The 14,215-nt window shown below is 33.2% G+C and overlaps 2 protein-coding genes across 3 annotated transcripts in view; one reads left to right on the plus strand and one right to left on the minus strand.

Moving 5' to 3' along the window:
- LOC110106207 overlaps window positions 1-9,918 on the plus strand; it is a 16,061-nt gene extending 6,143 nt beyond the window's left edge. For both annotated transcript variants that reach the window (XM_020836004.2, XM_020836005.2), the window contains 2 exons: window positions 8,519-9,217; window positions 9,419-9,918. In XM_020836004.2, the coding sequence (XP_020691663.1) occupies window positions 8,519-9,217; window positions 9,419-9,457 (738 nt within the window). In that variant the 3' untranslated portion in view covers window positions 9,458-9,918. The remainder of the gene's footprint in view (window positions 1-8,518; window positions 9,218-9,418) is intronic.
- A 1,093-nt stretch (window positions 9,919-11,011) lies between these two features.
- LOC110106224 (mitogen-activated protein kinase kinase kinase 1-like) overlaps window positions 11,012-14,215 on the minus strand; it is a 12,615-nt gene continuing 9,411 nt past the window's right edge. Inside the window, exons 7-10 of the mRNA XM_028694108.1 lie at window positions 13,699-13,819; window positions 12,483-12,578; window positions 12,194-12,392; window positions 11,012-11,370 (exon numbers count right to left, since the gene is read on the minus strand). Coding sequence (XP_028549941.1) covers window positions 12,216-12,392; window positions 12,483-12,578; window positions 13,699-13,819 — 394 coding nt within the window. The 3' untranslated portion in view covers window positions 11,012-11,370; window positions 12,194-12,215. The remainder of the gene's footprint in view (window positions 11,371-12,193; window positions 12,393-12,482; window positions 12,579-13,698; window positions 13,820-14,215) is intronic.

Raw genomic sequence — 14,215 nt, forward strand, 5'->3', positions numbered from 1 at the left:
TAAAATGTCATTTTAATCTTTTAAATTTCATTGCATGATTAGTTAACTTTTTGACCTTCGTAATCTCATGGTGAAACCAACGATTAAAAAGGCGGAAGAGGCGTACGCACTAAGACGCGACTCAAGGCGAGGCGAAGCATTTGCGCGTTGAGGCTTACGCCTCGTTGAATTCGGCGGAGCGTGCGCTTATTTCGCACAGGGCGTAGGCTTCGGTTTGTAACGCCTCGAAGCGAAACGAGGCACCGCTTTGATTTGTAAGTATATAGACCGAGTGGTGAGAGTCGTATAAGAGTCGGGTATTAGGGTAACATACTTGCTTAGTTGCTTCTGCTTCAGGTGAGAACTGAAAGGCGAACTCCGTCGACTTCGACGACCACAGTTCGGTCGAGTTCGAACATAACTGGAGGCGATCGAAGGTAACGATTTATTTCTTCTTCTCTTTCTTCCCGTAATCTTCCAGTCATTTGCTTCATGTCTCGCTTCTTCTTCTCAAACTTCCTGTAATCCTCGGTTCTTTTTTCACGGCTAGGTAACGATCTTTCTTCCCATTATTTGCTTCATGTCTCACTTCATCTGATTGTACATGCTCGGTACTGCTCAGTACATGCTCGGTACCGAGTACATGCTCAGTACACGCTCGATACTGAGCGGTACATGCTCGGTACACGCTCGGTACTGAGCAGTACATGCAATATTAAAAATATAGAACATGGATATAGTTGAATATGATATTATCATTTTTATATCTTAAAAATAGTGTATAAAAATAATCAAAATATTAATAATAATTGAAAATCAATATGTCATTTAACTAGTATTTGTGCTTAAAATGATTAAAATTAGGATATCGAAAGTCGGGCATCAATGTTGCATCTCAGACATCAAGATAGGAGATGACAATGCTTTTGAGAGTCAGGCATTGGTATCGTGCAATGGGCATCGAGTGTCGGTCTTTGATGTTGAGACGACGTTAGACAAAGATGAGATGTCAAGATGATGTGGGGGCGTGATTGTGGTGTAGAAATGGCTAGCTTCAAGCATCAATATCAAGTTAGTATCTGATTTTGATGTTGAGATGATTTTGAAATGTTTATGTCGTGATGGCATCAGACGTCGCATTGTTGTGAAACCTTAGTTGTGAACCGTCAGAGAGAAATAAAAACTAGAATGTTTGAGGAATTGGTTATTGAGTGTGAACAATTGATTCGAGACTATGGATAAGATATAAGAAATTAATTTCATTTTTTTAATAAATAAAACTTGATATGAAAGAAATTAAATTTAAATTTCTTTTTATAAAATGTTTAAGACACGCATGTCGGACACGGATTTTCAATTTGTTTTTAATATTTTTTTTATCAAACACATCTTCAGCATGTCCCACAAGTGTGGGAGGCGTGTTCTGTCTGATATATATCGGACACCGCATTCTTCTTTGAGGAGAAATGTCAGTGCAACATAGATCCATATTTGATATATGATTTGGAGAAAATATTATATTAGATATAATATTAATGCATAAATAGTATTTAATATTTAAAATATAACTAAATTGATTTGTCTTAGTTAGTGATTTTCCTTGACAAATTGTGATGTTCTTGCCTATCATTTTATGTATATAGATTTAGGTACGTATGTAGCGACTTTTATTAGTAGCCGTGGAGTGAACGAATAAGTTAAAATGCCATTTGCTTGCCATTTGGAGATGGCCAACTTTGATAGGTGAGATCTCTTATGAAATAAAGTTGAAGCAGAGTTAATTTCTAGAGAAGAGGTGCAAGACGAGGAGAATGAAAATTGCATACATGATATAAAATTTTGATAGATTTTTAATTTGAGTGGTTGTATGTGATGTTCTAATATGATAAGATTAGCACACTGCTATTAACTTTACAAATGTATAGAGATACAAATGAGAACATAATTTTTATGTTTAAAAATAGGTGGTTAAAATGACTAATAATGCCTTTTGAGTACTATGCTATAAGAGTTCAGAGGCTCATTGTTAAATTTATGAACCTACAATTCAACTGGCATGTATATGTATTTGAGTGTTGCGTAACAAAGAAGGCATTGATATCTGAGTTCGTTGTAATAAAAAATGTTGAGATGGTTATATGGAGGAGCATATTGAATGAGAAATGGATACTTTAGAGTTGTTGGGGGGAGCATATATTAAAGATTTAATAATTGTAGTAAACTTTGGTATTTTTGGGCATGTACAATGGACTGCAAAAGACACCAATAAAAATGCGTAGGCATAGTTAGCCCGAAAGAATTATGATGGAATATAGGCGGGCCAAATAAGACATCATTGGAAGTTGTGAAAAAATACTTGCACTAAATAGAGTTAATAACTCATATTGCACTCAGTTGTAATGAATAAAGGTGGAGAAGTACTAAAGTGAACTCCAAGTGATTAGGATAAGGCTGTGTGATGTATTTAGTTATAAAGTTTATTGAATTTAAGCATATGCACTCTTTTATATAAATCAATGCTTTTCCATTATCCAGGCCATTGATTGCCTTCGAGTGAACCTCTTTACCATCCTTCCCAGGGACTCCTCCGCCAAGTCATGGTTGTTACTTAGGTAGTGTAATATTTTTTGAATACGATAAAATGCTGCTATAGTTTGTAGATATATTATTAATAATGCCATGAACAGTTGAGCATTAGAAAATTATATCCCTCTGCAACCAGAAATATAAATTCATTGAACTTTTGTCAGGAAGAAGGTGCTGCTACATTTTTTTGTTATTATTATTTCATTTCCTTTCTATTTGGTTTATAAGTTACACATGCATATCATTAAGAAACGAACACGCATGCAAGGTTACCATGCCTTTAATTGTATCGATTGCGCCTACAATGTGAATGACCTGCTGATTTGACCTTTGGTTGGAATGATAGGAGATATCAATGATGTTCTTATAACAGTGCAAGGTTTATCCAAACCGTTTCATGAATTGAACGGCATACTTATATGTATAAACATATTTAGAAGGGTTTTAATTAGCGTACTTCTTCATTTGGATGGTTTACTCTCTATTTCACAAAATGCATTGTGCTCATCAGCTGTGTTTTTAATTATTTTAGCTTGTTAACCTTTTCAAAGACTCTTTGTGGAGGATTATTTATATCCTTTTGTTACTTTAATTTGCATTTATATTTAATCATGGGTTTTCCCTTCACATGTTTTGCTCTACGTTTCAAATACATGTTCTTTTTCTAGTGTTTTGTGCTCTTTGCGCGGTCGGGGCGGGGCGTAAGTCAGCTTTTAGTTTCTTATCTAATAATATGCATAGTCGTGTTTCTATGACTTTGGCATCACATTAACCATCCAATTTTTCAATAGGCCTTTTAACCAGCATCACATTAATCATCCAGTTATATCAATAGACCGTTAATCAGTTTGATATCCCTTATTACGATTTCAAATCACAAGACTTTTTTTGTTAAGGTTATATTTTAAAACTTTTAACTCTTAGAATAAGCTCTGGCAGTTAACTTTTTACCGTTTTTCACCCAGAAAACTTTAATTCTAATCAGGATCGCTGATGTGTTCCTTTTACAACCTATCAAGTCCTACTCTGTGTAAGACTAGATGGTTTAATTGTTCAATCAACTGTAGCTATTTTTTGTTAATATGTTGGCCTATACCACAACATGACGTACCCACGCAAACTTATTTTGTTACTGGTCTTCCAGTTATCTGCTTCCTCTAATTTTGTGGCTGAAATATTTTGTCTTGATTGTTTTTGAGCTAGATTATTTTTGTCTAGGAGAGTCAAGTTCCTGTGTTGACATACAAAATCATGCTAATCAAACCATATGTAAACTCAGCTTCTATACATCTTGCTGTGGCTTGTATGAAACGTCATGTTGATGATTTGGAATATCAAGTACATCTTTGTAAGTTAGGTCTCGAATTTTTGTTGACAGCCCCCTTCTTTTTTGGTAGATACATTGTTGGATGATGATATAGAAGAATGCATAAACAGTATTCACTAAAAAAGAGATGTTGATGTAAATGATTTCTAAGGAGAAATGAGATGTAGCTATTTTCAATATTGAATGTGGAGTAACACGTTTTGAGGAAAGAAGCCAAAGCAAAAGTAATTATTTGTGAACAATATAGTGCATAAAGCATATATTTTGGTTTGTTTGCAAGGTGCATAAGAAGTTGGTTGGTGATGCTTATGAGAATGTTATGACCTTAAAGCTCAACAATGCGAATTGCTGGAAATAATTTGGTGAAGCAGGATATGTACCTGATACAATCTTCATTAGAAAAACTGCAATTGAAATCTATAAAGCTCGAGACCAATTGTGCAAGTCAGTAATGGCTTTCCTAGTACAAAGTAATCATGAATTGGTTTTTATCTTTTAAGTACATTGAGGCAAATTTGTGATCTAAGTGATATTGCTGGGATATAGTGTGAGGATTATAGCTTCACGATCACTGGAGTCTTCTTACAAATTGGGATCCCATATGCCTTATGAATACGCATAGGGGCTATTTGATTGGAGGGGTTTTGAGTGTATTGTATTTCAATCCAAGAATTTTAAGTTTTTGAATATTTAATTGAGTAAAATAAATCCAAAGTAATTCACCTAGAGATTTGAAACTCGCTCCCTAGTTGGTGTTTGATTTACTTTGAATTTGTCCGATTTGGACAAATTCCAAATACATTGGCACAGAGACCTTGTCCTTGTTGAAACCAAACCCTGCATTGCCTCACGCAAATCTCACTTAGACCGCGATCTCACCTCCGTTGTCGCTCTTGGTGTAGTTGCCAATGTTACGAAGTCCTCACCTTGCATAGTCTGCCTGCCACTATGGGAAGCTTCAAACTTGCATAGTTCCCCGCCATTGCGTCTGCCTCCATCTCCGTACTTATTTGTCACTTAGGTTAGTTTTTTTTTTAATATGTATTTTTCATATTTATCAGTTCAACCCAAATAACAAAATAATCTCCTAAATTCCAAATGCATTGTATTTAATTTACACTACATTTACAATACCCTTGAATTTGAGATGCTGGCAACCAAACAATCTCATAATTTATTTCAAAATCATAAGGATAGATGAATATTTCATTAGGAGTAATTATTTAATAAGCTTAATGTCAAATTTTAGTTGTCAGTGATCTAAGAAGAGGAAGTTGGTGATGAGTTAGCTCCTGCGAAGGATATAATTTTGATGTTTTAATTCTAATTAGTATAACTTCTGGGGGATAAGAGGATGTTGCAAACACTGATAGGCTTTAATTAGAGCTGTGCTTTGTAGGTGGCATGATATCACACACCCAAACCAAGTCAACCATGTATGGCTTTTCATTATTGACTTGCGTTAGACTTAGCTCACACAACTAATATTCATAGTGCCTATTTATCTATTCTTCTATGCAGGCTGTAATTTCTTGAATTCTCTTAAAAATTTAATTTCAGACTGCATGACTGTATGCTTAACAAGTTAACATAGTTGAACTTTCTTTTTATGTTTTACATTTTTATGTGTACGTGTTGTTTTAACCAATAAAAGATGCTATCAATTGCAATAAATTATTTTGCTTCTTGTACTTATCAAAATTTGTAGAATTTATGAAATCTTTGTATTGAATATATTCTATTAGGGTATCAATAAAATGTTATGAATGAAAAAGTAAAAATTTACTTTCTTTTATATATTTTAATATAAAATGAAGAAGTTTTACCTCAATCATTGAAGAAATTTAACATTTACCTTTAAAGATGTGGCCTAGACCTCCACCGCTGTTATTGCCTACAACTACAACTTTTACTTTGGTGATCGAAATAAAGGCTTAATAAAAAAAAAATACTTTGTAAATACAAATCTAAAAAAGGTAATGCTAGAATGAGTGAAATAAGAATAGAGACGGCTAACATCACTTCACTTCCAAAGCCTTGGAGTAGAAAATTGAGTGATTAAATTGCGACAATGTGTGGAGGAGAAAATATAGAGCATAAATCTTGAGAAAATAAACAATTAGCTTACTATTTGTAATAACCATAAAAAATGAAAATAACAACATCATTGATTGCGTACGTTCTAATTAAACACTCCGTAATATACCAAATATTAGCACCAATATAAAAATTATGTCTGAATTATATATGCAAATAAGTAAAATTTCTAATTTAAAATTGAATAAAGTAGGTAAGCCGTCACATACCATTAAAAATCATACAAACAATGATTGTTCTTGATAATTTTTAAATTTTATAAATTAGATATTTTCAAAATAATGTAAATGACAATAAGATACAATCTTGCCTTACCATTACAAAACTGCTCACTACTACCTATTTTTCTTAAGTCATGCCTGTCAATGAAACCTTGTGTATGTCATATTGGCTACAACCTCTTTTTTTTTTTGAAATGTTGCTCGTCTCATCATTGCAGCTCTAAGTAACCTGCTGCAACTCAAGGAAGCTAGATCATTCCTTCATGCCACATAATCAAACAGCTAAATCTCATCCATCTGAATTTGCACTCATCAACTTCAAGTCCTTGCTGGCATATGCAGAAGCAAAATCTTCCAAGATTAAAGAATAAGCAGAAGCATAAATGCGAATGCCCATCCTAAAGCTAATACACTGTCATTATGATTTAGAGACGGCGAACCTTATTCCTCTTAATTCCTATGCTTCAGTAGAGCAGTCCGCATTTTGTGACTTTGTTTATGCATGGATGGCTTCAGCACCATATTATCACCATCCTATCATTTGCTCAAAATAACTAGCTAGTAGGATCTCTCTTCTATCAAATCCTTCCCTATTACTTTCTCTTTGGATAAAAATATTTTTGTAAATCCCTTGCTTTCTATCCAAATAAAACTATTATAGGGAATATCACTTCAAAAACCAAGGAATCGAAAGCGATTGCATGCAGAAGAAAATAGGCTATAATAAGGGCTTCCTATCTATCATGCCACTTGATATCGAAACATGAGATAAGAGGACTAATCGGGTTGTGATAATATCACTTTTGATTAACGTCTTTTGTGATGCTCTTGACTACTTTAATCATTGTCAATGTATGATTGCCTAAATCACTTTGTCAAACAACAACATAAACACTTCTCTAACTGATAATATGATTGAGGTTCTAAGATTATCACTACTTGGCATGTTTAATCACAAGTGGTTATTAAAACAATCCACTTGGTCTCTTTTGTGCCATCTCTATTTCTCTCATACTTTCTCATATCCCATCATTTCTCTCTTTTTTACTCCCTCTATCACAATAGGCATCAAGCTATAGGATTTGATGGAGAACTTGTAAAAGTTGCTACATTTTATCATGAGCTGTTAATAATCTAACAGACAAAAATGACACGATTTTTAAAAAGTTCAAAGTAAAAAATGATCGTGCTTTTGAACATTTCGATGATTAATAAAGAGTCAATATGCCAGAGAAGAATGAGTCCTAGGGCTATAAAATTATGAATTGTTTAGCTTGGGTTAAACTCAGCTTGTTAGTTAATCAAATGAGTCTTATCGGGTGCCTATTAACAAGCAACACTATCGAGCAGTTTGTTAGTTAATTAAGCAAACCTCATCAAGCCTATTAATGAGCAGTCCACTGAGCTTACAAATGAGAATTTAATTGAATGAACTAATAAATAAATAAGCATTTTGATGGGCATAAACAATGAATTTGTGTTCATGAACAAAAAGCAATCTAATATATAAAATAACACGACTCTAATATAATCATATATTAAACAAATTTGTAATCGAGACTCAAAAGAGCATATTATTGAGCCCTACTCGAGCTTTTTAATGAGTTTTTTCACAAGCTTTAAATATTCTTGTCCATCTTTATAAGCTAATCGAACACCAAGTGTTAAAACTTATTCATTTATCAATTGAGTATTTATAAAAGTATTCAAGCTTATTAGGTTGATTAAACGATGATGAGAAAGTTCTAATCAAGTCGGGCAACAAGTAACTTGTCGAGCCTATTGGTTTATTTTGCTGCTCTTAGAGTGACAGAATGTGTTCAGAGATTGAAATGCCTTAATTTATCCATAGAATAGAGACCATTCTTACTAAAATATCATTGATCGCAAGTGTTTTAAGGCGTAAAGATATCTATGAAAGTCACACCTAGCAGTTTTTGATGCATGTTTGAACTTCTCTTAGGGTGCGTTTCATTGCTCGTAGATCTAAACCACATTTAATAAAATAATTATTTTTATTTTCACTTTTTTATGAAAACAAAATCATTACATTGGATGGGGTTTTGAGGGTGTTTATGGAATTTAAAATCAGTGTTGATTTCCAACATCTAACCAAATGATAGTTCTAACAAATTTACTATTTTTCAAAACGGGTTTTAGAACCTCAAGAGACTAAACGACCAGTAGCCGAACCATGTCTTCATGTTTTTTGCTACATTCCTTCAGAGTATGTTTGATCATTTCCAGAAACGAAATTACATATGCTCAAATAGGTCCCAAAGTTTCTTATTTAACATAATTTTCTCAGGGTCCTAACTCAGCTGACAAATCAAAGACAAAAGGGGCAAGGATTGCCGAATTCAGTTCTTCCAAGCAGCAGTCCTCATCCAATCTTCTCATTCATACCACTTTTAGATCTGATGTTTCTAAGACATCCAACTCTGGGCAATTTCAAGTCCTGAATAGAGAAAGGAATGGCTACTCTCCTACTGCCAAGGATGGTCCAAACTCAACAAATATCAGCAGAGCTCCAAGCAGTTCTGGTGGCATTCCTCCTACCACAGTTCAATCTTTTAAAGGCCCAATGAACCCTAAACTCAAAGTGGATGGTCAGGGTGGTGCTTTGACTATAAGATCTTATGGAGAAAAGAAAATTACAACTCAGGCTCAAAAGAGGAATGATTTCTTCAATTCTCTTAGGAATAAATCACCCGCTATCCAACCGGCGGCTAATCCTAACGATGATCAAAGTTGCAATGTCTCTTCGTCCAACTTGGACAAGATTTCTGTTGATTCTACCTCGGTCATGGCGGCATCTTCATTTAACTCAAATTCGCACTGTTCGGTCGAAAATGGGAATTGTTCAGCTGGAGGTGGTGCTTTTGAGGAGCCTGAGAAGTTGGCTCCGGATGAGGAAGAAGCAGCCTTTCTTCGATCACTAGGGTGGGAAGAAAATGCAGGGGAAGAAGCTTTAACACGGGAGGAGATCGAGTCTTTTCTTTCTGAGGTATTCCCCTCCTATGGTTTGATTGAGATTTTGTTTGGGACGGCTTTTTTATTGCTTCTTAGAGTAGTTTTTTAGTATAAAATTTTAAATTTTTGTACTAAAAAACTGATTTAAGAAGCAGTAAGAAAGTCATCTCAAATGAAGCCTGAGTCTTTTCTTTCTGATTTTCCTCTGCTTCTAAACTTGTTTCATGTATTGCAGCATAAAACGCGGAAGCCTGCTTCAAATCTGAAGTTGTAGTCGGCGGTCGTCTCAAAGCTGTGCTCATCATCTCAAAACAAAGTGGAAGCTTGATTTTGCTAAACCTACCATAGCTTTCATGGCGGAGTCTCTCTAGTTTTGTGGCCTGGCAATTTTCTCCTATATTTCCAGTGTTTGGAAAGTGGCCAAAGTCCAAGTGAAGTACTAGAAAGCTGCATTGTCCTGAAACAGAGGGAGTTAAAAAGGGTTTTCCCCTCTTTAGAAAAGAATGTGAAAAAAATTGCAAAAATAAGATGCAGTTTTTTATGCCCCTGGAACCCTTCTTCATCGCTGAACCTAGGGTGCTTTCTTACAGTATTTTTTTATGATTATTTTTCTTTTGTTTTTTTCTGCATTGGATTGGAGTAACAGAAAAGTTAGATGACAGGCTCAGTATCAGAAAATTGCACAGTATTGAAATCATTTTTATTAGAGAAATCTCTTTCAATTTTTAGTTATTATGATTATATCTGTTCCCTTCTTTTGATGCTGCTGTTTATTGTTCACAGTCATTGGAAAATTCTTTTATATTCCTTCCATACTTTTCTGTCAATTTCTGGTTTAATTGTTAGATCAGTGTTGAATTATTTTATAATCTTGACTTTGGAATCTATCTTATGTATAAATATTACAATTTTCTTTCTTTTTTTTCCCCCTCTAAGAATTGTGAGAGCCATGGCTCAATTAAGGCTTCGTTTGGGACGGCTTTTTTACTGCTTCTTAAAGCAGCTTTCCAGTACAAAAATTAAAATTTTTGTATTAAAAAGTTGTTTTAAGAAGCAGTAAAAAAACCATCCCAAACAAAGCCTAAATTAAATTAAAGTGCTTAAACATAAATGACAAATGTAATAGGTTTATCGATTAGTATAGTTCAACTGCATGTAGCAGGGTTTATTGGGGGTGATTGTGAAATTATTATGAAAAAATTAAAATTTTGAATGTTTTTGTGATTATTAGAAAAAAAAATTTATTTTACAATTTTCGTAATAGTATTGTATATTAATGGATGTGATTGTAAAAATAAATTTTTATAGAAATTTAAAATAATAAATTTGGCAATGTTGGGGGGGTATGTTGTCATTAAAGTTCCATTTCTTCATCTTATGAGCAATGTGATTTTTTATCATGTGAAGAAATCCCCATTTTCACAATAATATAAAACTATGTCATAATTTCTTTATCAAGATTTGATTACAATAAATTTTAATATTTTTTAATGTATTTCAATATGAATAATCAATTAATTTTTATATTACACTAATTTCAAAATAATTTAAAAAAATTAAAAACTCTTTATAATTAGTTTCTAATTAGGGCAACCTAACATAGCATAAGTTATAGAATTAGAGTTTTTTCAGATAATTACCCACAGCCCACTACTCAGCATACAATTTATTATATTTTGTGTAAAATATTTTTGACTTTTAATAGAACACAATGGAGAAAAAGGATTCATGTAGCCGACCCCACGTAGTGGGATAAAGGCTTGATGTTGTTGTTGTTGTTGTTGTTGTTATTAAAAAAGAAACAAAACAACAACAACAACAATCAGAAGAACAGAAACTATGCAGGATTTAATAAATTTTAATAATCTGCATCCCTCAAAAACATAAAATCCCATATAAAACAACAATTTCATTACTGGATCTCTCAGTTTTCTTTGAAAATAAATTAGAAACTTGTCGAATTCAATCACATATATACAGTGCTCACATCACTCAGTACATTCAGAAAAATTCTATTTTGGTTGATGATCGCACAAAAACATAATTCCTGAAGCTTCGAGATGCTTCTAGTGGCAGAACAGATTCTGAAGATTGGGCAATGAAATCCAGAGATGAGTTCCACAGTGTGCTGGATGTGAACTATTAAGGAACACAGATTCCAGGAGTGTTATCTGCTGGAGCCAAGTGCTGTAAACTCATATGGATCAGTGTTGCAATGAGAATAAGAAGAATGAAGAAATATGTTGGAACATGAAGGAAAAAAAAAATCAATTATTAAGAAAAGGGGGATCATGAAGGATGGACACTAGCCTATTTGCAATTATATTATATGCATATGATTAGGCTCATTTGGTTGTTTTCAGGCAGAAAATATAGTTTATAAAATGATAATTTAACTTTTTTTTTACTCGTTTTAATGAGTGAAAATGAAACACTGTTGTTGCTAGGTCTCAAGTCCTGAATGAGAAAAATGGAGGGGTTGCGTTAGGTAGTCGATAGCCAGCATAAAACTTGTCGAATAATCATAAATGAATCCTTCAGGCGAAAAAGGATTTAGCCTCACGTAGTGAGATAAAGGCTTGATGTTGTTGTTGTTGTTGTTGTTGTTGAATGAGTGAAAATGAAAGCATAACTTTTGAAGGATGCTGAAAATGTCTTAGAAATTTAAAACCGAATGCTAATTTATAACGGAATCAAATAAATTTACCATCTCTCAAAAACATGTTTTCTTAATTCAAATAATTAAGTGAGCCTTAGAGATCCAGCAAAAGGATTTCTGCAAAATTTAGCATAGCATATCATGCAACAAGACTGTCAAAAAAGCTGGTTGTTTGCAAACAAGCTAATATTTACTATTTAGACTTGTTTGGTAGGTTTTCTTAACGACCCAAACATAAACAGACTCTTGTTCATTCGAATTTAGCTCGTTATTAGTTTGATATATATATATATATATATATAAATAATTTCCTAAAAGATAATAATGATGACGGATGCATGCATTATTTACCTGAAGAGAATAAATTATTGTTCTAGATCTTTATGGGTCTCCGTACGAAGGGATGCTCTAATAGCTGGGCAGCAGTGGGCCTAGAGTTTGGATCCACCTGAACGCACTGCCTTATGAAATCTTGTGCCTCCTTTGATAGGTGGCCAGGGATAGGAGGCTGATCACCACGACCTATCTTGTAGAAAGCATGTTGCTGCAAATGAGGTATTATTAATTAATAATAGATAAACTAGTCTCATATATTTAAGAGGTTTAGGCTTTGTTTGGGACGGCTAGAGTTTGGATCCACCTGAACGCACTGCCTTATGAAATCTTGTGCCTCCTTTGATAGGTGGCCAGGGATAGGAGGCTGATCACCACGACCTATCTTGTAGAAAGCATGTTGCTGCAAATGAGGTATTATTAATTAATAATAGATCAACCAGTCTCATATATTTAAGAGGTTTAGGATTCGTTTGAGACGATTTTTTTACTGCTTTTTAAAACGATTTTTTGTATAAAAATTTTAATTTTTTACTAGAAAGCAGCTTTAAGAAGCACTAAAAAAGCCGTCCCAAACGAAGGCTTCGTTTGGGATGACTTTTTTATTGCTTCTTAAAGCAGCTTTCTAATTCAAAATTTTAATTTTTGAACTAAAAAATTGCTTTAAGAAGGAATAAAAAAGCCGTCCCAAACGAAACCTTAATTTCTTAACCATATGAACACAGTACATAAATGTCTTCAAAAACATAAATAATAATCACAATAATTCAGGGATGCTGCCGAAGTACTATTTAGAGTTTCTTCTTTTATTTTCTAAGAATTCCAGATATTTCTTAGGCATCATTTGAGTATGAACAATACAAGTTACCACTCATTTCCCATTGTCACTTGCTCTCGACATGGATTTATGCTTGAAAATATTTTCATACCTTTTTTCCCAACCCATCTTAAGACATACCTATAAAAAGTTTTTCAGCCATTTAGTTGATAAAGGCTGCCAGTCTTTCTATCTAAACATAAAGGACTAATAATTTTTTTAAAACAGGCAGTACTAAACATTTCTCCTTTGCTTAGTTTCTTTTTATTATTTCTCCAAATCTGTTGGCTTAAACTTAGAATTTCATGTTACTCGTAAGAATAAGCTCATTATTATTCCTATATATGGTTAATCAAATTCCAGGATGTTATGTCGCATTCTGCTAAACAAGGCAAGCTGATATCTCGACAAATTTTCTTAGTAATAAAAGAAAGGGACTAAGCATCCTAGCTATCAAAAAAAATTCCTTCCTAATTCAAAAATGTTTTTCAATTATTTGAAACTGATTTTTCTGTTTCCCAGAATAGCTATTATGTTGCCTTTGAGAAATTGTAATATTTTATATAAATTGGGTTTAAGAAATATATGTGGTGATTACAAGCATCTTTTGGTAGGATATAATAAATAGAACGTCACTCACAATCAGGTACTAAGGTAAAAGAAGAAAAAAATCCAACTGAAGGCTTTTAAATTTGAGATTACTAACCCACTCCACTTGAGGATAAGGAATCTGACGAGTCAACATCTCTAAAACAGTGCAACCCAAACTCCATATATCAGCTGCATGCCCATATGTCTTCTTAGGATTAACAACCTGAAAAAAAAAATAATAATAATAACAATAATGTCAATAAAAGAAAATTCTAAATGGTTGAAGAAACATGGCGATGCTAGTTTAAAAATATTAAAAAAAATAAATAAATAAAATAAAAATAATAAAAAATGTTTGTTTAACAATATTTAAAAAAAATGTTTGTTTAACAATATGAACTTGAAAACTTATTCCACTCTAAAGCTGTCTTTGAAGTAAAAGAATATCTTTGAAGCTCCTTTGATCTGTTGGATGATCCAGATTGAAGTAAGGTTTATCACATGAACTATTCAATGCATGTTTGGATAAAATTGTGGATGAAGCTGACAGAATGAAAATCAATCCTTATGTAAAAGGATAGTCATAGAGCCCGTTTTGGCTTGAATTCAACTCCCACCATGGTTTTATTGTA

The sequence above is a fragment of the Dendrobium catenatum genome, unplaced genomic scaffold, assembly GCF_001605985.2.
Source record: "Dendrobium catenatum unplaced genomic scaffold, ASM160598v2 fragScaff_scaffold_390, whole genome shotgun sequence".
In the NCBI taxonomy this organism is placed as follows: domain Eukaryota; kingdom Viridiplantae; phylum Streptophyta; class Magnoliopsida; order Asparagales; family Orchidaceae; genus Dendrobium; species Dendrobium catenatum.